We start from the raw sequence: 26,846 nt of genomic DNA, 5'->3' as shown, positions 1-26,846 counted from the left end.
ATTCAAAGCAGTCAGACCAACAATATATAGCTCAAACATATAGTTGTATCCATTGATCACGAGAACAAAAACACAGGAGGACAGAAGATGTCACAATATTAAAGGCCTGAGGCAGTCAACATGACTGCAAGTGATTTTACTAAGTGAAAAATAGTTATCTAATAATCTCGGACCTTGCAGTTAAGGATACCCCCGAGAGAAGGATAAGTATTTAGTAAACAAGCATGATACGAAAAGCATGGAATATTAGCCATATAGCATCTAAATAGAAATAAAACCTACTTGAACTTTGGGCTAAATGCTATCACTTCAAAGTTTGTTTTTCTCTGTCACAAATAGTAGGTAAGGATTTCTCAAAGGGAAACTTAAGCAGAACTAAAGACGGTATGTTACAATTCACTCAACGACTAAAGATACGGAAATTCTAGACCAAACCCTTTCAAGAGGTCTGCTGCAAGAGTCCCTGAGCATTTTTATCAAATAAGCAAGAAGAGTAGAACAATTACAGTCTTCTCTGTTGTGACTCGAAACTTGCCATGAATGGAAATACCAGAACCTCCTCCCATAACAATCCCATTCAGCAAAGCAACCTTCAACAACAAAGCCATAAGCAATCTTCAGTAAAACAAGTATATTTAGAAAGGGTAAGATTAACTTACATTTCTCAAAAACATTAACTTAAAAAGCATTAGCTTATCGAAATTTTAATTTAATGGGGAATCATATTATGAAAACCCACTCACTTGAGGCTTTTTGTAAGTTGCAAGAGTATAGTTCATAATATATTCATTCCAGAAATATTGTGTCCCATGACTGTAATCACCTGATTAGAACAATCAAAAAAGAATATATCAATGTGCATAGGAATGTTCTTCTCATTATCATAACATTTTAGATTTAGACCACAGAGAACAATACAAGATGCAGAAAAATGGTAAAACCTTGAATTCAAAGCAAATTATGGCAGTAATACATTGAAAAATAGTATCTAAATCTATACACTTTAACCTCCACTGTTAAATAAACTAGTGGCAATTCAAACAAGTCTCAAAGCAAAGAAATGTACATAGAAGTGCAATAGGAAACCAGAGTTATGAAATAAATAAATTGAATTTTGATGGTGCGTCCAAAGGCAAGCTGGGTGAAGCCAGGGTTGGTTTATAGCTCATTCTATTTACTTTGGTAACAAAAACAATAATGCTGTAGAATAGGAAACTCTCCTGATGGACACTATAGTGGCATATGTGGCAGGCCATAAGAAACTAGATATAGACTGAGATTCCAAAATTGTAGTGCAAACTGTAAAAAAGACTATTGTCCTAACTTGACCTTGAGCAATTGTAGAAGAAATATAAAATTGGATGAAGAAATTTAAAAATGTGTTGATATCTCATTATTTCATTGAACAAAACAAAGTAGCAGACTTACTTGCTAATCAAGGGTTAACTAATAACAATTCTAATGCAATAGAAAGCAATAATGTAAATGAATAATATAATAAGAATAATAAATGCTAATATATAAAGAAAATTTGAGCAGATAAGTGCAAATTCATGGCAGAACAAGACAAATTTCGAGCAGCCCCTAGTGAATTAGAAGCAGATTCAAAGCAAAATTTAATAGCAAGTGCGACTTTCAGCAATTAATATAGGCACTCCAACTCAGAGTTGACATTATCAGGAAAATCAGATCAAACGCGTCTTTTTCTGCCCTAATAAGAGTGAATTCATTCCAGATTTGAAGGTGAGGTTTAAAATCATATGAAAGGTGTGAATTCCATCAATTGAAGTGCAATTAGCAAAAACAAGGCAAATTCCTTCCAATTTGAAGGTGGGAATTGAAACTTTGAAGAATGGAATTATTAATTGTATTAACAATGCACACTTAAATAGAGTTTACGGATGCTAACAATAGTGTAGTCTAAAGACAGACTAGATTTAGAAAAACTGAAAAAGAGAGCCTAAATGACCATTACCTAAGGTTCTAAAAGAATGAGCTAAATATAGCAAGAACCTAGGATACTAAAAACAATCTAATACCCTCCCTTACTGATCATTCTACCAACTAACCTACACAAGACAATACATGTCTTGTAGTTACAAATCCTTCAGAATATATGGTTTCTATAGAGACCCTCCTTGGATCTACAGAATGTCAATGACTAAGAGCTGTCAAAAAAAACAATGAAGTTTGTCCCCTTCTTCAAAATGGTCTGCAACAAGAGACAAGATCCTACAACATATTTTGCGACTAAGATGTGGTTGCCACTAACCCTCTTAGAATCTGCAAAACTTCTAATTAGAAATTATCACAAAAACATCCAACCTGATGTGGAATAACTGAGTTGCCCCTCCCTATAGACAGAAACACGCTACGCATAGCTACTAAACCCTCCAAAGTATTTGCAGATGAATAGGATGCCTCAAAATGGAATGCAAGATACCATACAAAGCATCATTTTTGGGCGAAAAAGGGTAAAAACCAACCTCACAAACATTAAATTACAAAAGCAAGAAATGACTTTTGAGGAGAAAAATTGACCAAAACCAAACAAAAAGCTGGTACAAAATCAGAGAAATGGATTAGCATACAAAACATTGTTTTTAGGAAAAATAGTAAAACCCAATATAAACTGAAGAGCCCTTCTAAACTACAGAAAACATAACCAAGGTATACAGGAGAAACCCCTTGATTTTTTAGGAAAAATTATAAGTCCTCCACATAAATTTTTTAAGGAGATAAATTTATTGATAACTCAAAAACATTTTTCTAATGGGAAAAATTTGTAAACCCCAAAAAACCCACAATTTTATGAGCAGTAGACTTGTACAATCAATTTGTTTTAAATAATTTCACGGTATTAGAGCAGAAGCCAATATGAGTATGACACCCTTACGGAAGGGTTTTAGCAATTTTTTTCCTCAAAAATTATTTGTTCAGTTTTAATAATTTTTCCTCAAAAATCATTTGTTTTGTATTTTTGATACCATGAAACTCTAAAAATCAGAATTAATAACAGTATTAACAATGCACTCTTAAGTAGAGTTTACAAGTGCTAATAATAGTGTAGTCTAAAAATAGATTAAGGAAAACTAAAAAAGAACACCTAAATGACCATTAACTAAAGTTCTTGAAGAACGAGCTAAATATAGCAAGAACCTAGGATACTAAAAATAATCTAACACAAAACTGTGATTATAATTTTGTAAAGATGATTTAAGATATAATTAAAGTGAAATTTATCAAAATTAAACAATTTTAGATTCATATCAAGCATCGTAAGTTCGTAACACATTATAAGGTGATTTCCAATTTCCTGGAATCAAATCAGATTGTTTGAAATTCCATTTTGGTGCAAACAAAAGGTGAAGGCAAGGATTTCAATAATACTGCAAAGGAGGAAATCCGGATTATAATATATATATATATATATATATATATATATATATATATATATATATATATAATTACAATTGCAAAAAAAAAATATTAGAAGAAAAATATAAATAGATGGATAATAGTATAATACAATTATAATTAATTGTTTACATAGTTTGCATTAATTAATATTTTTAAGTAACAAATTGAAAGAGTGCGATTAAGAATCACATCCAAATCTTCTTCACTCATGTATTTGAAATTTTGAAGGCAACATATATATAATCTAATAATCACGGGAAGAGGAAGGGGTCAGATAGGGAATAAAATGGGAGAGAATAACAATAAGCTAAAATTATTATCTAGAGTCATCGTAGAAAACCAAACAGAGAGCAGAAAGATAGTGAACAGGAAGGATATCACTAATAGAGAAGACTGAAGAAGGAAAGACGATTCACACAAGGAGGTCTTATTCCATATCAGCGTTGCAGGACCTTAACACACACACACATATATCTTGTATTTGATGGTTTTTATTATAACATTAATAAAAACTCTATATTGATTAGCATGAAAAAGATCTTTATAATTTTTAACATGTTATATATGCATTAAGATGGATTGATTTGTATGTCATTTTCGGGTAATGACAATCAGTGATGTTGCAATAAGTTAAGGTCACTCCTTGATGGTCACAGATCAAGGAAGTAGGTCCTTGTGATGTGTGCATGTCAACAAGCATTCCTCAAAGCCAAAGCCAAACTACGTCACAAGTTGCCTTTACAGTTCCCCAGTATTCTGCTTCAGCCTGCTTCTTGCTAGTCCATGTGAATGCACCTACATCAAAACTCAAAACATACCTAGAAGTAGACTTTCTGCCATGAACACAACCTGCCCAATCTAGGTCTGTAAAATCAACGTGCCTAGGATCTTTTCTTCTTGCAACGTCACCCCTTAGCCTATAAGTTTATATTATAAATTAAGTTGAATGCTAAGGCCCAAACTAGCATTTAATAACATTATTTAATATTTCTCTTAACCTGACAAGTTCAAACAAAATCAATAAAAAGAGAGTAATTATTTTTGTCTTATGTGTTGGAGAGTAGTGGTATTTCAATACATATAGATAATTACATTTCGGGGGTGGGAGGCAAATGAGTTAAAAGGATGCATTTTATTGAAAGAAAAGATTTGCTGGAAAAAGAGGAGTTTTGGTAACCAGCATATTGCACGAACTACAGCAAAATGATAACTTTTCAGGGAATCATCACCTTCAAGGTTGAAAGAAACCCTCAAGGTATTTTCATATTTGGTTTTAGTATCTGAAGGCTTTTTGAAGACTAAAGATTAAATTTGGATTCATTAGTTTTGGAAACATATATGAGATGTTAGGGACAAATATTTAAGTGTTTTTAAACTACAAGGACATGGTATCCAAAAAAATATAAGGACAAAATAGTTTCAGATTTGCAAGAACGGTATTGCAAGTTTAAGAACATACGTTACAGGTTTTAAACATATTATGAAATTATTTATGGAATGCATGAAAAAAGAAAGGAACTAAGGAGATATGACGAGTTTCATTGTAAGAGTCATAAACGACTATAGATTGGTTTAGTAAGGAAAAGTCTTTCACAAAGACTTGAGAAAAAAGAACTCTTATAGTTATTATTTGTCATCCCTGATGACTTCACTGGTTGTTGAGGCTATTGAGCAGAGATAGGAATTTTCCATGACAAAAAGAGACAGTCTGCTCTATTTCTTACCAAATATGCATTAAAATGTAATAATTTGATTTCATTTTTTTATACAATGCTTCAAATTTAACATTGTGGGAGATTCTTTAGCACGGGAATGTTTGTTATTAGTGTGGGTGGACTGTAGTAGAAATGAGAATCAAGAGTAAAAATAGATGATCCCTGAAGACTGCAGATAACTGTGTTACATCTACGTGGAGACTTTGAAGTTGGATTTGCAAATGTAGCTGCTTGTATAGCCACAATGGTTTTAGAAATTTGATAAACTATCTCTGGTATTGAACTTGGCTATAGAAACGTCATATTAGTGAAGACAGACATTGTTGTCATATGGGTGTAGTTATAGTGTTTTATAAGAAGACCAGAGTCAGTTTTCTAAAAGAACCTAAGTAGACATCTTAATGATATGTGTGTGTGTGTGTGTGTGTAGCCAGCATGGGAGGTGAGTCTGCAATCTATTATCCTCTCTAGTTGTGAACATTGCTAATATGAAGTCTTAAGTATTTTGTTCGAACCATAATAAGGACAACAGAATACCGAATAGTTGGACACAAGTGTGTTTGACTGTGCATTCCTTCTTCGACTGCACCTCGGTAAAAAATTCGAGGGAAGTGGCAAATGTGAGTTTGAAAAAGTGGAGATAAACTTATTGTTATTGAACTAACTAGAAGAAAGATATCCAACATTAACACACATCACCCAATACATGCTATCGGTGAAGGAAAATATCCAATATGAAACCAACCGATACACCATATAAGCACCAAGCTGCCCGCACACAGCTACCGATGCACCAGAGGTTGTCATAATGATGTTGACATTAATGACAACCATCAACCTCACATTTTAATAGACCTTTGAACCGATGTATTTTTCCAAAAAAAAAGCTTATTGCTCCACCCACAAATTTCAGCAAACCCTGAAAAAAAATGCACTCTAATACCATAAAAAAAACTTACACATATAAATTAATGGAATCACTAGGTACATGTAGCAATTTACAAGGGTGTTCTAAACAGCACAACCCATTGAATTAAAGCTTCAAGTGAACCTAAAAATAGCAACTAGGACTTCTAACAAACGAATTGTAAAAGCTATGTACTTGACCATTAAAAGAGAACTAAAATTAATAAACTAAAAGTAGCAAAATATTCTAATACAGCGTAGTCTTCCAAAGCAGAAATCTGTTTTCACCCCAAGAATTTTTTTGTAGCAACCATAGAGTTGGAAAGCTTCAAAAATTGTAGATACACTACCTTAGTGGCTTGAAAACAATTAATATATGTACATAAATGGGAAAGAAACTTCAATCCCCTTGTAGCTACACTTATAGAGTGAGGCTTTTGGCTTCAATTAAACAACTTTCCATTGGAATAGTAGACCGAGGATTGTCTCAAGTCAATTGGATCAATGCTTGGCAGAGTAGTGGACTTGGAAATGGGTATACACGATACAGCTCTTTTTGAATGTATCAAGCAAATATCAAAGAGATCCTAAATCAAATCCACGTCACAACAAGTACAAGTATTTGGGGGCAAGTATAAAAATTGAAGAATCAAGGTTTTGTTTCCTTAACTGTGATGTTCAATTCCATCCAAACTCCACATGCCCTAAAGGAAAGAAGAATGAAAACCCAATCAAAAATATTTTAAAAAGTATGGAAGTGAAAGGATAATAAAGATAAGATAAACTTATTAGTGTCCAATATAAGACCACTAAGAGGTTCCAAGGGACTACTAAAACAAAACAGAAGGCCAACCCACTATAGGAACACCAAACAGTGCCCGAAGAGAGAAAACAAAACTACAAAAGAAAGAAACAACAAGAAACCGAACAACCAACTAGGTGCTTCGAGCAGCTTTGGAAAAGTCTAGAACCAAAAGATAGGCCCTGGGGCAAGAAGGAGCCTGACACAATACAAGGCAGGAGAATCCCCAAAGGAGATGTCCTAGAACCCAGCAGTAAAACCACACAGCGGAGACACAACCACAAGAAGCAATAATGCAAGATCTGGTATCAAATCACAACTTTCTAATCATAGATATAACTGATTACATGCAATATGCCCAGCTGTAAGGCCTTCCAGGTTAGGGCCAAATACAAATAGCAATTACAAAACAATTAGTTCTGCAAGATCCAACTTACAAACCCAATCCCAGCTAGTCCAGATACACCATTGGATAAGAACACCAAGAAGAATCCGCACTTGTACCCTCAAGTCCACCAAGCAATCCTCTCGTTTCCAAGCCGCAACCCTAGCTTTCCAAAATTCACATCTCTCTTTATTCCCAAAACTAAACTGCCAAAAGACTCAACAAGACCCTTATTTATACTTGCCGAAACGGCTTACAAAACATTCTAGAACATACAAAATAGGAAGGCTGACCCAACAACAGTCAGGACACATCCTAAGGCAAGATCTCATCATAAACATCGCAATCAAAATAAATCCCGCAAGTCGGCTCACACCAAAATGCAAAAATCACGTCCAAAATACTAACACTCGACATAAAGAGGAAAACTCGGCATCCAGTAGCTACAGCAACTCGGCACCCACTAAGTGCTATAGTAACTCGGCACCCACTAGAGCTACAGTAACTCGGCACCAAGAGCTACAGTAACTCGGAACTCGGCACCCACTAAGTACTACAGTAACTCAACACCAACTAGAGCTACAGTAACTCAACACCCACTAGATAGCTCTGCAATGTTAAGTTTATAACCTGAAAATCTATAGGTTTGTAGTTCAGACCACACTTGATCTTCACATCATAAATATCTTAAGTATGGCATTATATATTTTCCTATATTCCTCTTGTGAGGCGGCAACTTCCTAGAAGGGTATTTAATATTCAAACACTAATCTAACACACTTGTGTTAGTTAGTAATTAATGTTTTACTCAAGCCTTGAAATCGCCAATTTTTGGAAAGGACATATGGGCCAACTTAGGAAAGCGACATGTCCCTTTGAGGGACATGCCCTTTAGTCAAGATATTTATTTAGGTTGTAAATGCAATTATAGGACACACAGTTACAACAGTTTGCTCCTCTAAGCATTTTACATCCAACGAATTCTAAATCAAAGATATTCTAATTCAATTAAGATCGAATATAGAGCATTGGATCTGCATTTAAGATAAGTGTTAACTTCCTCAAACGATCTGAATATTCATAATATTTAGAAGACCATTCTCAGCAATTCAAGTCTGAACTAAAAGTCTGATCCAAAGAACAAAGAATTAGCAGAAACTTTAAAGGCAGCAACATAATATCCAAAACCACTGGCACTCGGCTCCAACATGTAGGATTGCAAGAAAGCCTAGGATGCTCCTGCATCAAACACCCTAGGTTCAAAAAGATGTTCTAATAACTGGAAGAACATCTTCTGGGATTCAACACATAAATCCCAAATTGGTTCTTCACATATGTCCTCCAAATCTTCAACTTGTACACTCTTTCCCTTGTTCTTCTTCTGCTTCTTCACATCCATCTGCGGTGTGCTATAGGTTTGCTTTCCATATTGATCTCTAGCCTTCTCAAGATCTGCCAACTCAACTCGACTGCCAATACTCAAGTTCCTCCTACCAAGCTCTTCATTCTGCAAAGGAATTAGGGAAAACTTCCTGCCACCTTTCTCAACAGTAAACACATTCTTTACACAATCATGTACAGCCCTGCAATCATGTTGCCAAGGTCTACCAAGCAACACATGACAATTGTTCATGTCCACAATATCACATAGCACTTGATCCTTATATTGCCCAATCTAGAAAGCAACAAGGCATTGTTCCCTCACTTTCAAAGCATGTTCACCTTGCAACCAACCGATCCTATAAGGATAAGAATAAACCAAGTTTCTAAACCATCTCCTCAGCAACAAGGTTATCAGTACTACCACCATCCACAATCACCTTGCAGATTTTTCCACCAAACTTACAACAGGTCCTAAACAAACTAGTCCTCTGACAAGAATCCAATGCCCTCTCACCAACCAGTACTCGCAAAGCCAGCAAACTCTCTCCTTGCTCAGGTTGACTGTCCTGGACTGCAACCTCATTCACAACAGCAGTTGTCCTACCCAATGGGCATTCAAAAGATCTATGCCCTTCTTGACCACACTTGAAACAATTACCTCTGAACCCACCTTCACCTGTCCTTCTTTCAACAAGTTTTGGTTCATCTTCTACTTTTGGTTCAGCTTGTGCTCAACTATCCTGCTTCTCCTTCCCTCAACAACTACCTTGATTCTTCCTCTTTAGCTTCTCCTCTACTCTCAAAGCATACTGATAAGCATCCTCAACTGAAGAAATATTCAGCATACCAAACTCATCTTGAATATTGAATCTCAAACCATTAATATACCAAGCTACCTTCTCTTTTGACAATTCTCTATGCCCAGACTGAATAGTCAACTTGTAGAACTCCTCTGTATAATCTTTCACAGTCATATCCTTCTATTTCAGCTTCTGCAACCTTTTAAACAACTCAAGTTCATAATCAGCAGCAATGGACTTAGCCTTCAACTTAGTCACCATCAACCTCCATCTAGTGATCTTCATTTCACCTTCCTCTTATCTATCCCTTTGTAGTTCTTTCCACCAAAGAGCAGCATGTCCCTTCAACTTAGTTTGTGCCAACCTTACTCTGAGTGGATCCTCAATATTCTCACGCTCAAAGTAGTCTTCCAATTCACCAATCCAATCATCCAATCAATCAGGTCTTCAGGATTCAAAGTACCCGAGAAATTAGAAACCTCCATCTTATGCTTCAGCTTCAACTGAGATCTAGGTTGAGCAAACTGACCAGCATTAATTGGAATAGGTCTCTCCACACGATCAGTTCTGTCCTCACTACTCGATCCAGCAACTTCAAAGTCTTTGGCAACTTCTTCATAACTACCTTTAGTACCCACATGCCTAAGTACACCACCTAAAGCACTTATAATTTCAGCAATCATGTCACTCTTCATTAATGTTATCTGAGATCTAAAATTGGCTTTAACCTCCTCCATCTCAGATCTGAAATCTGCTTTAACCTTCTCTGAGATCCATTCTTCTACAACATCACTAAGATCAGCAATTGCCCTAGGGCCCAATCTTCTTGGAGGCATCTTCCAAAATTTTAGCAAACCCTAAGCAACAAATCCACCAATCCAGAAGATCAATCAGCCACAAGATCAACCTTCTTTGCAATCCTAGTGTAAACTGCCTTAGCTTCGGCAATCTGTCAACACACTTAGGAAAAACTTTCGCTTTGATACCATCTAACACAATGCGAGGCAGGAGAATCCCCAAAGGAGATGTCCTAGCTCCCAGCAGTAAAACCACACAGCGGAGACACAACCACAAGAAGCAATAATGCAAGATCTGGTATCAAATCACAACTTTCTAATCATAGATATAACTGATTACATGCAATATGCCCAGCTGTAAGGCCTTCCGGGTTAGGGACAAATACAAATAGCAATTACAAAACAATCAGTTTTGCAAGATCCAACAAGATCCAACTTACAAATCCAATCCCAGCTAGTCCAAATACACCACTAGATAAGAACACCAAGAAGAATCCGCACCTGTACCCTCAGGTCCACCAACCAATCCACTGGTTCCCAAGCCACAGCCCTAGCTTTCCAAAATTCGCATCTTTCTTTATTCCCAAAATTGAACTGCCAAAAGACTCAACAAGACCCTTATTTATACTTGCGAAAATGGCTTACAGAACATTCTAGAACATACAAAATAGGAAGGTCGAGCCAACAACGGTCAGGACACATCCCAAGGCAAGATCTCATCATAAACGTTGCAATCGAAATAAATCCCTCAAGTAGGCTCGCACCAAAATGCAGAAATCATGTCCAAAATGTTGACACTCGAGCATAAACAGGAAAACTCAGCATCCACTAGCTATAGTAACTCGGCACCCCACTAAGTGCTACAGTAACTCGGCACCCACTAGAGCTACAGTAACTCGGCAGCAACTAAGTGCTATAGTAACTTGGCACCAACTAGAGCTACAATAACTCAGCACCCACTAAGTGCTACAGTAACTCGGCACCAACTAGAGCTACAATAACTTGGCACCCACTAGACAGCTCAGCAGCAACATAAAAGATCCGAAACCATTGGCACTCGGCTCCAACATGTAGGATTGCAAGAAAGCCTAGGATGCTCTTGCATCAGAGCTCAAGTCGTCTCACAGACTTGATAAGTCCAGAAGGAGGGTCAAGTGGTCGCTTAGTACCACATGAAGGGGATAATACCAAAAAAATGATGTGATAAGATGATCAAAGTGCGGTCTAGTGGGGAAGTGATTCTAAAAACAATGGTCCTAAAGCCTTAGGCCTAATTAAGGTAGGACATGAAGCAAATCTGATCTGTGTACCAGAAGAAGGGTAGGGACTTTGTCTCTCTGAAGAAGCAATAGAATCTCCCTCTAATCTCATAATAGATGGGGAAACAAAAAATAGAATGTGTCACTATCTCTACCACCCTCGAGTCCTATTACTAGCAAATCTTGTCCTCTTTAGCCAACTGTTGGTCAAACTAAATGCAGAGCCGATGTAATCCCACTCTAAAGGAGCCAAGATAGATGTGGAGTGCATGTGACTAATTGTAAGAAAGTTACAAGGGGCAAACAATGATCTCGTCCTATATATTGAGAAAGTGGTCTGCATAAAAAGTCATCCTCAGGCGAAGCCCCCAAGGGCGACTCACCCAAGTAATAAGAATATACGACCTATAAATATCCATTCGGATATGTGTATCAACTCCTGCTATGACGACAAAAGATGAGAGGGGGCATCCAAAGAGTACTGAAAATGAGGAAGGTGATCGATGTTGATCCCAGATGAACCCAAAAGAGTCGAAGCCTGAGAAAACCAGCACCAAGCCCGACCTCAAGAATCATAAACCTTTGATAGCCTCTAAGGAGTGGTAGGCAAGGTAGGAATATTTGTGATCCTCCTCAGAAGAGTCTATGAAACACTAAAGGCGATGCAAGAACCAAGCCAGGTCAAAGATGATACCAAGTCTAAAAGGTTGGCCCTGAACTAAGCCAGGACATACATTGAGGTGTGGACTCCTTGCATCTGATGATACATGGAAGGAGGGTCTAGACCCACTCTAGAGTGGCTTAGTCAAACTACAGCAAAGACGATGCTCTGTAATAACCCCAATAGGTTATAACTTCTTCAAACACCAAAAATCGTTATACTTTAGTTGTTTGACATTTCGTCAAACACTTTGTAAGCAAGAGTCATCTGACTAATATAACTTTTCAGATTGCTGCAGTGATTCTTGTTTGGATTTGCCTCAAAGAGAATGCTTACAAAAGACTCCAAATTGTCTAAACAATGACCTAACATAAATATGTAACTAATTTTGGCAATAGTGAATGCATATATGAGTTCTAATCATGAAAATGATCACCTACAGCCAACTGGTATTTTCACAAACAGTTGGTATGCAAGCTAACTGGCTGATAAGAAATGATATATTAACGCTCAAAGACAACTATTAATGACCAACAATTGTATCTCCTTAATTGAGAATGAGTATCCAATACAATATTCATACTAAGTTAGCCAAGACTCTTGGCATTTACAAAGATATCAAAATATGATGATTGCTGGTAAAGTAATATGCACCTACAGCTGCCAATGAAAACTAATGCAATACTAAATATCTAACTTCAATACTCCCCTATAGCAGAACGCTAATCACATGCATGATTAAATACAACTAAAGCCATGGATTGCTGATACCATTGTGAGAAATGTAAAAATGAATGATGTATCTATTAATGAATGATAGGTCTGATACGAAATGACAGTTACAACAGCACTCTATAGTGAAAGGAAACTATGAAAATACATATCAGACCTGGCTTATGAAGTCGCCTTAGAGAATAGATGTATTGCAATACCACTGAACAGAAAATAGCCTCCTCAAGTGCCCAAGTCATGCCTCTCTAGTTGCCGCCCCCGAGTGTAGATGGCTGTAATAATTTCCTTTGCTTTTTCGAATTTGCTTTTTCGGATTGCTTTTTTTTGATTGCTTTTTCGGATTGCTTTTTTCGCCTGCTTTTTTCGGGTCTTCTTTTTCGGCCTGCTTTTTTTTCGAACTGCTTTTTCCGCCTGCTTTTTTCGGGTCTGCTTTAAAATGGCTTCCTATAATTTCAAACCTGCTAGAAATGACCTCCAATAATTTTGGCCCTGCTAAAAATTGCCTCCTGAAATGCTGAAATGCTGAAAATGGCCTTAGGCCCAATGATGCCCTAGCTGAAGTGACTGAAGTATCACCTCCAAATGTGCAACCCTTCAGAAGATATTTCACTTCCTCAATTATGCTAATCCAAGGGAGTTTTCGTTCCCAAAGATCAACCGACTATCTGAAACCACTTGGCTCCACAATAGACTATGTGACTGAATCACAATTTGATGTCAAGAGAGAAATAAACAACTGGATGATTAGAATGAAGCCCGGGGTGCCTATTTATTCTTTTTCTCCACTTTCTCTAGAAACTTCTAGAACATTATTTTATTTTATCTATTAGTGACTTTATAAAAAATATTTTATAATTCAAGTCACTTTATTAAATTAATTAAATATAAAGTTACCTTTTAATATTTATTTATTTGATAACTTTATAAATAATTAACTTAATATCACTTATTTATTTAATTAAAATAATTAATTAGTCATCCTCATAAAATATTCATTATTTTGGACAACCTAATTAATTAAATTAATTAAATTAAATTGCCTCCAAAATGGGGACATGACATGCTCCCACACAATAGACCCATAGAACACCATCGGTACTAAAAGTTTCCATAAGAGTCATCTTGAAAGTGGTGTTCTAGAAGTGATGTTGGAAACACTCTCCACAAGGGCCAAAGATCCATACCTTTTGTTGTTGCAAGGTTGTAGAGAATGTCCCATGTTGAAGCAAGGGCCAAAGAACTTGACCCTCGAATATGTGTATGAAGAAGAGATCTCAACCTGTGCGCCCTAGAAAAAGAAGTGGAGGTGAAAGGTGTTGAGGTAATTGAAGACCATCACCTTAGTCTCACCCAGGTTAACTATTAGTTGTCACAAGTTGCAAAGAGAAGAGATGTCATTTGGACCTGGTGTAAGGAATAATCACCACCTCATTGTGATGTACCTGAAGAAATACCTCCATCTCATCAATGTAAAGCTCAAACAAGGTAGGAGGCAAAGGGCAACCCTCCTTCACCTCGATGGGGCTCCGGATAACATCTGACACCCTGTGAGGGGTCTTAATGCGACCAACAATTGTTTCATGATGGCAGTCAAGAGAATCTCAAAAAAACCAATGTCGTGAAGTCTGCAGAAGAGAACCATCCTAGCTATAGAATCTTAGCCTTGCAAAGATCCACAAACAAGTAGCAAACCTTTGAGGACTGATGAGACCCATAATGGCTTTGTTGTTGCATCTTTGATGTATTATGGAAACTTTTTGTATTGAGATCTAGCCATTCCTTTGGATTTTGATCTCCAATATCTTTCATCTCTCGCCAAGATTTCTTCGTACTCTTCCATTAGAAATTTTCAATTGCCAAATTCTATTTGTGTCATTCCATGTTGTACGACTGTGTTACTTAGTTCAGAAATCTCTTGTGTTATCCTCATTTTGTTCTTCACAAATGTTTCAAAAAGTGGTTTTGTTTCATATCTTTAATTTTTTCTTAAGGTTTTTAGCTTTTCATGAACAATGAACATCGATGCTACCTTCTCTTTGGTGGGTTCTTCTCACCGCCATTTTAGATTGGTTGTTAGCTCTATGTGTCTATTCCACATCTTCTCAAAGAAAAATTGGACTTTCAGTTCATTGGAGTTTTCGGGGACATCTCTCTATGGGGAAATGATTGGGAATGGGATTGGGATGTATCACTGATGTCGGGAGACAAGGATCTTTGGTCCAGTTTTTTGATAATAGCAAACGATCTAACCAATCTGCTATGAATATGAAACTGATTATACTTACTATTTAATGAATGAAAATCTTTTACTTCATTGTTTTGTTAAAAAACGTTGAAAATCCTGTTGGACTTGTGTGCCACACCCAATTCCCCAGATTTCTCCCTTACATTCAGCCCAGTATTAAAATCTCCTAAAATGGTACTGTTTTCCAACAATGAGATGGTTTGGGTTAGATGTTCTCATTGTTTGTTTGTCATAATTACCATTTGATGTCTGACAACAGACAATCTATTAATTATTTTTTAATAAAATTATGAAAATCCTTTTCGAGGTGTGTGACATGCCCAGTCCCTTAGGTTTCTCCCTTAATTTCAAAATAACATTAAAATCTCCTGAAATGATATTGTTTTGTGACAATTAGATGATTTGGTTAGGTCTTCCCATAGTTTGTTCTTGTCTATCATGACAACAAACTTGCCCTATCATTATGATGAAGTTCAGGCATCTGAAACTTACCTTCTTTGGATGATATTGGTCTTCAAACCTGGTTTTCTTTGCACAAGAATGGCGCACAAACACTCAGCAACAGTCCTTATAGTGATTTAGCAGGTTGATAAATTAAGAGATTATTTCTCAAAATTGCTCCTGTACATGGATGCTTCAGATTTAGTCTCTAACTTAGGTTTTCAGACTTACAGATGGCTTAGAATGTACCTTAAGATGTTACCACGAGCCTGTAACAAGGTTTGGATCAGATTGCAAACAAAAACAAAACAGATTTATTAAAAAATTAAATTTTCAGACCGCGCCCTCAGACTTTCACTCATGGCAGCCTTACCAAAGTCCTCTAATGATCAATAATGATTGGAAATGATGAGTAATGGACCGGAGAAGACCTAGCATACCAGTTTGGACTGGTTAGACCCTCAGATTGTTTTTTTTTTTTAATTCAAGGAAAATTACCCCTGTTTTCAGTGCTTTCAGATTTGGGCCTGCATACCTCTGATTTGGCCCTCTAATGGCATCAATATTCATGTCTAAGAATGGAGGATCAGTCTAGAACAAGTCAATGGCAGTTTGAGCACTTAGTGAATTTTTGCACTTAGTGAATTTCTGAGATTTTTCAAAAAAAATGTTCCTTTCCAAGTGGTCTGCACACCTGGTATGTAATTATTTTGTTTTCAGACTTCTGATGGCTTCTAAAGTCTCCCAAAAGCGTCCCTTCAGAGCCTACAATTATGAGGAATCAACTTGGAAGCTAGAACAAATGCTTCAATCTTGGCAAGGAATTGCTTCCATGAAGGCCACCTTCAGATTTAAATCATAAACAAGTATTCTTATGGCTTTATCTCACGCCTGTACTTACATCAGACCCTTCTCCCATGGAACCTTATCTTCTTCTTCACCCAAGCTTCAATACCTACAACTGGATCTATCTCTCACTTAACCTATTGCTTAAGATTTTCAACCACTTAGCCTTTGTCTTTATAAAACCTTATGATTTCTTTTCTTAGTTGATGGCCTTTAAAAGGGGTTTAGGATGTTGCTTTACCACCCACAAGCAATTTGGGATAAATTCAATACCCTTCTGGAAGCTTCTCACTTTACTTCATTAATTTCTCATTATTTACTTCATTTACTAACAAAAAAGGCCATAATAGGGGAAAAACAACCCAAGTATGGACTCCCAAACAATTTGACTAAGTCCACATTTCCATCTCCAACACATCATCCATGGATCCAAAGGACACATCCACCCTCTAATTCCAGTCATGCAATGTAATGTCCCCGCTTAGTCAGTTTGGATATATGTTGTCGTTAGCCCATTCTTTCATGGTCCCAAGGGCTAACCAGGACTTCAAATGGGATCCTGAGGTTATTTGGCCTAGTCAAATTTAATTACAGGCCAAATGGAGATTGTTTGTTGGGTTTCGGGGAGGACTTACTATTTTTAGTAAGCCAACAGGGGATGCAGGCCTTCATTTTTTTTCGGCGGCAGGATAAGATGTATTTTGTCAAGCTCTTTCCGATGAGCTATTATATGTGGGATTCCAAATTTATTTGGTATATTATTTTAATGTTTGAAGTTATAACAATAAAAGTGACTATTTAAATTAAATATTATAATGTTTCATAAAGTCACTTTATAAAAATCAAGTTCCTCCTTTTAAAGTACATGCATGGGCATTTGTACAAGGGAAAAAGTAACATTAAAACTCATGTATTATCCCACATTGGCAAGAGGGAAGCGTAGAACTAGTGAGGAAGGGTTAAAAGAAAGAGGATAGCTCTCATTTGACCATGCTTGGATATTATGTGAATTTGGCAATTGTGGAGATTTTCTCCTTGGGCTTGGAGGACGTAAACCCTCTGTGCTATCAATCTTGATGCCATTGAAAGACATGGTCTTGAGATTTGTGTTGGAACTTCAAGGTAATTTATATTGATATCTATTCTCTATTTGGTCGAATTTCACTGTGCCAGGAAGAGTTCAATTTTGGTAGTCGGGAATGAAGAGCTAAATTATAAATCTGGGTTGCTAATAGAGTTCGAAGTTCATAGTATTTCCCCAGGCTGTTGTACATGTTACTGGACGTCTTTGTTGAAGGCATCATTTAGCATGGTTGGGTTTGTGGCCGAGCTACAGTGACAGCGCTACAGTACCGAGCTACAGTGCCGAATTACAGTGACACGGCTACAGTAATTGTTGTCTTGTGGAAATCAGATTGTGAGGTATTTGACATTTTATTTGAAGGAGATTGTCAGTTCCTTGGGAATTCGATTTGAAGGAATAAGGGCTGGGTTGAAGATAGACTGCTGGTAAATAATTTGTGTCTATTTTGGAGGGGCTGCAAATCAGTGCTGTGGCTGACTAGTGACTGCATAGAGGCACAGAATCAGTACGACCAGGTCTGGAGTTTGAACATTTTCAAAGCGATCTGCTGTTGCTATTGCTGGAGCTGTTTCTTATGAGTAACTGTTACATTCTTGTCAAACCTGTGTGAAACTTACGTTGGTAATTACCAAGCTTGCAATTGTCAGATGCTCTGATTTGTAATGCAAATTTCTGAGATAAATCTGAAAGTTGGAAGCTTTAAAAAAAATTGCACTGAAGTTATGTTTATGTGACTCTTGAAGTATTCATCTTGTTATTTAATTATTTATTATTGAAAGTAACTGTAAGCAATAGTTTTATATCGACAAACATTTCATCCATACTGGAAAGAGAAAAATCAGAAATCTCAGCTACCAGATTTCTTGAAAACTGTGACAAAATTTCTACAAGCAGACGGATTCAAAAACAAGCTGAAAACAGGGTGGCCTATTACATGCAAAGTGGGAAAAATTGATCAAGGCTTGGATATGATTCATCTTGTACTTGGAAAAAGTTTGATCTCACTTTTCCATCAGAAGGGAGAAAGGCGACCCTAGTATGGATATTCTTGGTATTTAGAAAAATCTCATTAAATAGGATGGGAACGTGAGATCATAAAATAGCTAAGATTAGAATCAATAAGTTATATCAACTACGGAGGAGACGAAACATATCCTTACTTTAGATTCAGTTTTGGAGACTCATATAATTATATATTGGCAGAACCAGCTAATTACATCCGGCCACTTCATTGTCATGGTAGAGAGGATAGGATAGAAGGAGATACAAAACTTCACCCGCACTTAATCCCATATTGGATCTGCCCATCGAGCAAACACATATTGCCAAGACCAGGATAACAGGTTACATCCTATACGTGATGATAAGAACACTTGCAAGTTTGTAGCTTTCACCGTTACCTATAATAAGAAGAGAATAGAAAAACAGAGAAGAGTACTATCTTTAGCATTAAATATCAAAATCCACTGGTATAATTTTAATCAGCCATATCAGGTGTATAACACTTATCAATATCCTATCTACATGCGAACTGTGTAACTTTAACATTCACAAATAGAGATTCATAGTAATAATTGAAGATTTGAAAGAAGAAGTGGCTTGTAACTTAGATTGTCGGGTAACTGTTCTTATTTCTTGAGTTAGTCAAGTATGGAACATTACAAACATTCATGTATAGTCTGGATTTTGTGTCTTTTAATAAAGAAAAATGGAATTTTCTTAGGCTTTTGGCCATTTAAAGTGTGGATAATCAATTCTTAAAAGGATTTTAAGGCTCTTATGTATGGAATATTCCTTTATGGGGAATTTTGAACTAATTGAATAGCCAGATTTTAAATACACTTGGGATAATACATTCAACCCATTATAACATGATCCCGACAGACTTCAATTTTAACATTCCCATCCTAAAATCACAACTTGGACATTAGATTTTTTGCGTTACCCCTTGGTCTTTTAAAGCTCTAAACTACCAAATTTAGACCAAAACCTAACCAACCTAACAACTACAAGAAAGAAAAGTGGGTCCCCATTCGCAATGGGGTGATGTGTGAAAACCTCACAACACTTACCTTTCCCTTTCTATAGAGGTCATAGTTTATAATATTTGGAACAATTCGGCTAAGGCAATGAGGCTCCAATACATCTAGTTCATCCAAGGGGTCATCTCCACTATCCTTTGACTCTCCATTTGAGATGTCGAGCTCTAACTTTTGTTTTATTGGAGTTAACCCTTAGGCTGAGATTTTCCAATTACATTTCCTCGTTTTTGTCTTGTTCGCTTCTAATGCTTGATCTGGTTCTATGTCCAACATGTTTTCCAAGGGATGACAATCTTCATCTGTTTCTTTATATAATTCTACCACCATTTCCTGCTTATTCTTATTTGCTGGCAAGTTTGCTATTTCCTTTTCTTGCAGTCATCCCTTATCATTTGACTTGGTGGTCTTGTCATAAGAAAAAAAGTTTTATTGAATAGTTTTGACCTCTTTTACTTGAAAATTTGTGTAATATGCTACCCGGATATTCCTTTCCAATTTTATCCTCAGTAAATTTCAGAATCATAAACAAGATTTTATGCAATAATAACCAACAAGTAACCAGTGAATTAATCACAACATAAACTATAAATAACCAGCAACTTACTCCCAAATTTGTTATTATATTATAAATCAGCAATACAATAACTAATTATCAAGAGTCCAATCTTAAACACAAAATTACGGTCAGATTGGAAAACTAAAGAAGAACTTGTAAGCACACATAAGACACCTAATGTGACGTCTCCACGGACAATGGGGTTGCATCCACTGTCTACCGGCACAAGGTTTTCATCCTCAGGCTGGATGGAAGTTGAAAACTTCCAAATAACTCTCCAAGAGAGATCTGAGGTCTGAAATCATAAACCAAGCATGGCCGAAAATGAATGAGACTGCCACTTTTAAAGCTGACTCTTCAACTGCCTTCTATCTTTTCGTCTTATTCTTCTTTGTCACCTTTAACCCACTTTATGATATTAATTTGGCCATTTTATAAATTTGCATTAAACTCCCTTAAGCCAAATTTAATATTTTATGGACTGGATTTAGGATTTTGAATGTCCCAAAAAAGGGGACATTACAATTTGCAAAAATCATGCCTATGAGAAGTTGTTTTCATTGTACCTATTGTGGGAGGAAGAAAATTGCTTCCATTGTGGGAGAAAAGAAGGATTAAAAACTTATTAAATAGATATTCTCCTGTCAACGTCAAGATCTGTTTTTTCCTAATATATTTTTCCATTTTTATTTTTTTATCACTCCAAGTGTGAATCAATGTCCCCTTTGGTAACTAGCCAAAGCCAAAGGTTATTCTAAGGGAACATTTTAAAGGCTTTATGTTCTTTGTTGAGGTGTGCCTCCAATCTTTGTTACATGATTATACACTCACCATCCTTTTCTTTGGCATATCATCAATAATTTCAACTTACCAATATGCTTATCCCAATGCATGTGTAAATTTCTTAACATCTGAATTCATGATTCTATGAGGTTAGTGAGAAGAACCAATAGAGCACTGCATAGATGACAACAATTTTGATCTAATCGAGGATAGATAATGAAGTCTTCATTTAATAAAGTTGACAAAAAACAAAAATATTATGGATAATACTTTCAAACATGTCCCGACTTCATCTACAAGACAAAGCACATGAATTTGTTGCTTCATAACCACTGAAGTAGCTTTTATAGTAATGAACGTACGTTAAAGATAAAATGTTAAATTGAAACAAACAAAACATTTAAAATTATGAGATGCAACTGAACTATTTACAACTTACATGCACAAACTAATATTATGTGTGGTGAAATAAAATAAACAATATGATGTCCATAACTAGAAATTGTCTTGGAAATCAACTAACATATAAAAACACCTAAAGGAATGGCCATAAAAGTAAGACATACCTGAATTGCCTGCAAGACAAACATTTGCAACGTCTCCACCAGAACAAAATGCCCTTCCTATACCCTACAATGTGAATGCCAAGTAAAGTTCAAAATATGTATATTAGCTGGATTGGGATGATCACCAACATAAGTCATGTGAAAGACAACAATATGTAAAAGGCATGATCACAAACAAATTGCTTAAGCTCGATTCTCATAAAATCAAGAATTTGAGAGATGCTCAATATGCACATCAATGTTATTTAAGTATAACACCCATATCTAATTTAGAAACACATGAATACATGCACAATAGTATATCCTCCTTGAAACAAGATGAAGAGTTTTTGATAAGATGATAATTTCCACTAGGTAGATTAGTGTTATTCGATCTTTGCCCCCTTCCCTTTGTAGACCTAACATGGCCAACAATGTTGCAAGACAAACTAAATTGCAATCGAGAAAAAAGTTGTGCCTTTCCCCAGCAGCAATGAAGGTCCTCCTGTGGAATGTCAGGGGCTGCAATGCCACTGACAAGATTTGTTTGATCAAAAGATGTCTTGAATAGACGAAACTAGACATAGTATTCATACAAGAAACAAAGTTAAATGTCTTGACAAAGAGACATTTAAAAGGAGTTTTAGTAGATGGAAATGGTGTTTATCGGAGGCTATTGGGACCTCGGGAGGTTTATGTGCGCTATCGAATGAAGCTATTATAGATGTGCAAGAAGTTAGACAAGAAAGACATTGGCAATGGATTAGTGGGGAATCAAAACAATTGTTTACTAGATTTTATGCCATTAACACTTATGGCCCAAACAACCTAGCTAGTAAATGAGAACTATGGCTAAAAATGTCAAATGTTCTGACCAATGCTCCACATGAAGTGTTCATCCTTGGTAGAGATTTTAAGGTTATTCTGAGTCTGGCAGAGAAAAAAGGTGGGCTAGGATGTGATGAAAGTATTATCATTGATGTCAAAGGTATGAAGCAATATCAAAGCCGTTTTGGAAGAGTGTTGTAAATACTAAAGGTGTTAAATAAATTGGACTAAGTAAAAGGTGAATTATTTGGTGAAGAAGATAATCATATGACTGTTCACATATATAGAATATAATAGTTAAAAAACACTTATAGAATGAGTCTAGTGAAAACTTATGGATAAGGATATATTTATAGAGGCGTCAATTTCAATGTCAAGCAATCACAGTGATGGATTTCGTCATTGAAAGTATTACAAAAACAGTGTAACAATTGTTGGCATAATAATAGTGCTAACTAGAGATGAAAATAGAATTAGCCTGTATATATACACACCATGACTTTAATTTGTTGAAAGTACACCAAATTAAGTACTGTGCATCAGAAAAATACATCAGATGCATGGACAGTGGTGTGGAAGAAAAGGGGCAGATAAATTAAGATGCATGGATAACTGTGTGAAAAAACGGGGCAAATATATAAGATATATTTATACAAACTTATATGCATTAGCAAAAGACATCAGAGTAGAAAACATTATGTGAATCAGGTTGAAACTGCATTGGACTGTAGATATCGATCTTCGGCAATATATATAGATGTGAATGATAATAAGGAGGGATATCAAAGTTATCATTGGTGGCACTATAAAAACTCTAATTTCCTGTGTGATAGACGACAGCAATTAAGAGTGTTTTTTAATGCAGCGACTATTGCAAGCGAGACATAACATCTGGTCAATCCTCTACATGCATCAAAGAGCTCAATAAACAAATATTCAATTGTGGAAAAATAGAGTTTGAGTACAAAAGCAGGATATACATCAAATCATAGACAGAGATATGCCACGATAACATGACTGTGATCAAGAAAGAACCTGATAAACATAAAGTCAAGCATATGCAGATGGCATAATTAATACCTAAGTTACCATGGTTCCTCCCTAGACCCCACAGAACTGCAGAAATTCGAACTGGTTCGAAGTTCGGGTCTGGTTCAGGCAGGGTTCCACTTTTTGCCTACTAGTTCGATTTGGTTTGAACCAACTTCGAACCTGAGCTACCCAAGCCAAAAACATCGAACCCAGTTCAAACTATGTTCTTTCTCAGCCTCGCAGATGGCAATAAAGTGTTTTTTTATTGCAAAATCTAATAAGTTTTTGGCATCCACAACCCTAAGAGATTGTTATGAAATGCTTATGGTGGCCTCTCACTGTCATTTTTTGAAGAATTTTATGTCAATACAATTGTTGCTGCTGATCCCATTGGCCTTAGCTCTATTTCTGAGTCAACTAATGCCACAAAAGAAGAAGATGAAAAAGATGAATATGAAGAAGAACAAGATGAAGATTGAAGAACTTTGAATATTAATAGATTTTTATTCCATTAGTTGAACAATGAATGTGAAACAATGATACTTGAACTTAATGCTATGATTTATTTTTAATGTTTTGAATCTTTGATGTTGATCTATATGATGGTATGATCATTGTGATTACAAGTTTATGGTGTTTTCGTTGTTTAAATGTGTTTGTGCTACTATGCTACATTTTAATTTTAACTCATGCTTCATAAATATGTATATATATAATTTTTACATGTTTTTGTACTCACAAACCCAAACCCCTTTCCAAAATTTTGACAAACTTGCGAATTGGTTCTTGAACTTCGAACTTGGAACCAAACTCGAACCGATAACTTAGATTAGTACATAAACTCCAAGATGGTTCATCGTATATCAAGTCTATGAAGGCAGCGTCCAAATCATTAAACAAATATGTTTATTAGCAGAAGCCACATAGGAATGATAGTAACAATCAAAGCCTAGTTCATGAGTTTTCATAGTAATCATATGCAATCACTTGAATGGAGAAAGATACGCATGTCATATCTCAAAGGCTAATCAAAAACGTCGACGGCAAGATAACTAAGATAAGCAGCGATGAAATTCATATGAAGATGACAAAACATCATATTTCCAGCAGGGACAAAATTATACTGCAATCAAATGGATTGAATATGCAAGGCAACAAGATTATAATAAATGGATAGCAATAAGAATCACAAGTGTGGTGGACATAGAAAAAGGAAGTCAAAGTTGGAAGGTATACTCGACGATATATTTGCCATGTCACCCAACAACATGGAGAATATGCTACAGCATATTGAGATTGGGAAGAGTTTTATGATGGACAATAGTGTGCTCATGACATGTGAGCAAGTTTGTAAAGACAAAAATAACAATCTTTGAAGGCCTAACAAAATGAATAAAAAGAATAAGCAATTAACGACATCAAAGTAAATATGATGTCAAGAGGATGATAATAATGGTAAACTATCAATAATGACATGTCACTTTTGAATTGGGTACGATTCAAGAGTTATTGCCATTTGGAGTTCATGCTAAGTAAAATGGAATCAACTAAACACATGTTGAGGATGCATTTAATATTAAAGTATTATTAACAAACAAACACATTCATTATTGAATAGTCACAACTAACCTTTGAGATATATATATATATATATATATATATATATAAAGGGAATAGATCATTTGAAAGGAATATAAAGAATAAAATTTATGTAAGAAGAGTAAAAAGGGAAAAATATATAATCAGATTAAAAATCTGATTTATATACATATATCAGAGTATGTAACTTCGATAAGCAGGTGAAATGAGACAATGGGCAAGAAAAAGTTTATCACTGGTGAATAAAATATAGAGTATATACAACTGTAAAAAGAAGATATGTACAAATAAAAGAGATGTATATGCTGATATAGAAGAATAAATTAAAGAGGAGAGTTATAAAGAGATTTTTAAAAGATCCATCATCTATTGTTAATGCAAAATTATCAAGGTAGAAATAAGGTTTGCGTGCAATGGATTGGTACTTACAAAGACAACAGTGGGGTTTGGTGCTTCGAGAAGGCGGTGCTTGCGAAGTATGGGAGTTGGAGCTTCCAATGAGTCAGTGCTCATAGACATAAGGGTTGGAGCCTCTAGTAAGTTGAAGCCTAAAAAGCATTGTAAAAGAAACAAACCAATATAAAATGCAATTATTTTGTTGTGGTTTTCTCCCACATTGGGTTTCTACGTAAAACATTTTGTCATTGTGTTCATCTGCATAGTTGTTTATTTCGGTATTTTAAGTTATTGTTTCGATAAAAGTTTTAATTGGCAAAGTTGTTATTATACTGATTCACACCTGCGCCCTCCCCCCCGCGCCCGCCCTCTTAGTATAATTGTGTGCTCTTCAGGATGATCTAGCCAAAGTCAAAAAGATTTTGTAAACTTTATTACTGGCAATGAGTTGATAGAGTTAGAGTTTATAAATGGGGAGTTTACTTGGACTAATAGGAGTGGATTTTAAACATTGCAGAGAAGCTGAATAGATCCTTATTAGGTTGAAATTGGGTTGAGACAAAATGGACGTGCATAGCGGAAATCCTTCCTATTATAGGATCAGATCACTAACCAATTAGTGTGCACATTCAAGATAATGTTGCTCCAGAGAGGTTCCCTTTCAAATCCAAAGATATGTGGATGTGTGCTAAAGGATTCAAAGAAAAAATTGCAAATTGGAGGACCTCTGCCCCCTCAAGAACAAGTAACAAGTAACAAGGCATTTGTATTTCTCACAAAACTACAATACATTGAAGAACAATTGAAAATTTGGAATGGGAAGTTTTTTAAAAATATGTTTGCAGAAGAGTTTAAAATTGAAAAAGGATTAGATGATCTGAATCCAAAAGTGACTGATAATGGCAAGAGTGAAGAAGATTATCAGACTTGGAAACTGCTAAAAAAACAATATTCCATATTATTAGCAAGAGAAGAAATTTGTTAATGACAGAAGTCACGAGAGGCTTCATTGAGGGAGAATGATAGAAATACTAAATTCTTTCATAATTCAATGAAAGTAAAAAGGTCTCAAACAAAATATATTTTATCAAGGATCCAACCAGCAATACACTTCAAACTACGAAGGAGATAAACAATGAGGTAGTGAGATATTTCTCTAATATTTTCTTATTTGATCAAATTAAGATATTCTTGATGTGATTTCCAAATGTGTATCTAAAGCACAAAATGCAATATTAATGAGTCTTGTTCAAAGGAAGAAGTTAAAGCTTCTCCTTTTTATTTGGGTGAAGAGAAGGCTCCGCAACTAGATGGCTTCCCGGCCATCAAAATCTTTGGGATATCTTTGGTTTAAACACTTGTGATGTGGTTGAGGAATTTAGTGTGAGTATTTTTATCTTGAAGCACTTCAATAATACTTTCATTTCCATCATCCCAAAGAGGACTAAGAGGGCCACCTTTGAGGACTTTAGAGCAATTTCACTTTGCAACACAATATACAAAATCTAAGATACTGATGCGCTTAGGTTTGCCCCGGATGCTAGTGTTGGTGCACAAAGATGCGCAGATGCCCTTGGGTTCTGCACGAG

At 35.8% G+C, this 26,846-nt stretch overlaps 1 protein-coding gene across 1 annotated transcript in view; it reads right to left on the bottom strand.

The window, feature by feature from the left end:
- Nucleotides 1-26,846, bottom strand: part of LOC149563704 (3-hydroxyisobutyryl-CoA hydrolase 1-like) — a 275,341-nt gene that overhangs the window by 178,310 nt on the left and 70,185 nt on the right. Inside the window, exons 6-8 of the mRNA XM_089826843.1 lie at nucleotides 21,424-21,487; nucleotides 744-823; nucleotides 507-590 (exon numbers count right to left, since the gene is read on the bottom strand). Coding sequence (XP_089682969.1) covers nucleotides 507-590; nucleotides 744-823; nucleotides 21,424-21,487 — 228 coding nt within the window. The remainder of the gene's footprint in view (nucleotides 1-506; nucleotides 591-743; nucleotides 824-21,423; nucleotides 21,488-26,846) is intronic.

Source organism: Cupressus sempervirens, chromosome 4 (genome assembly GCF_028749045.1).
Source record: "Cupressus sempervirens isolate cs-2001-9-10 chromosome 4, ASM2874904v1, whole genome shotgun sequence".
NCBI lineage: Eukaryota > Viridiplantae > Streptophyta > Pinopsida > Cupressales > Cupressaceae > Cupressus > Cupressus sempervirens.
Note: the sequence above shows the minus strand (reverse complement) of the source record. Positions and strands in the feature narration are given on the sequence as shown.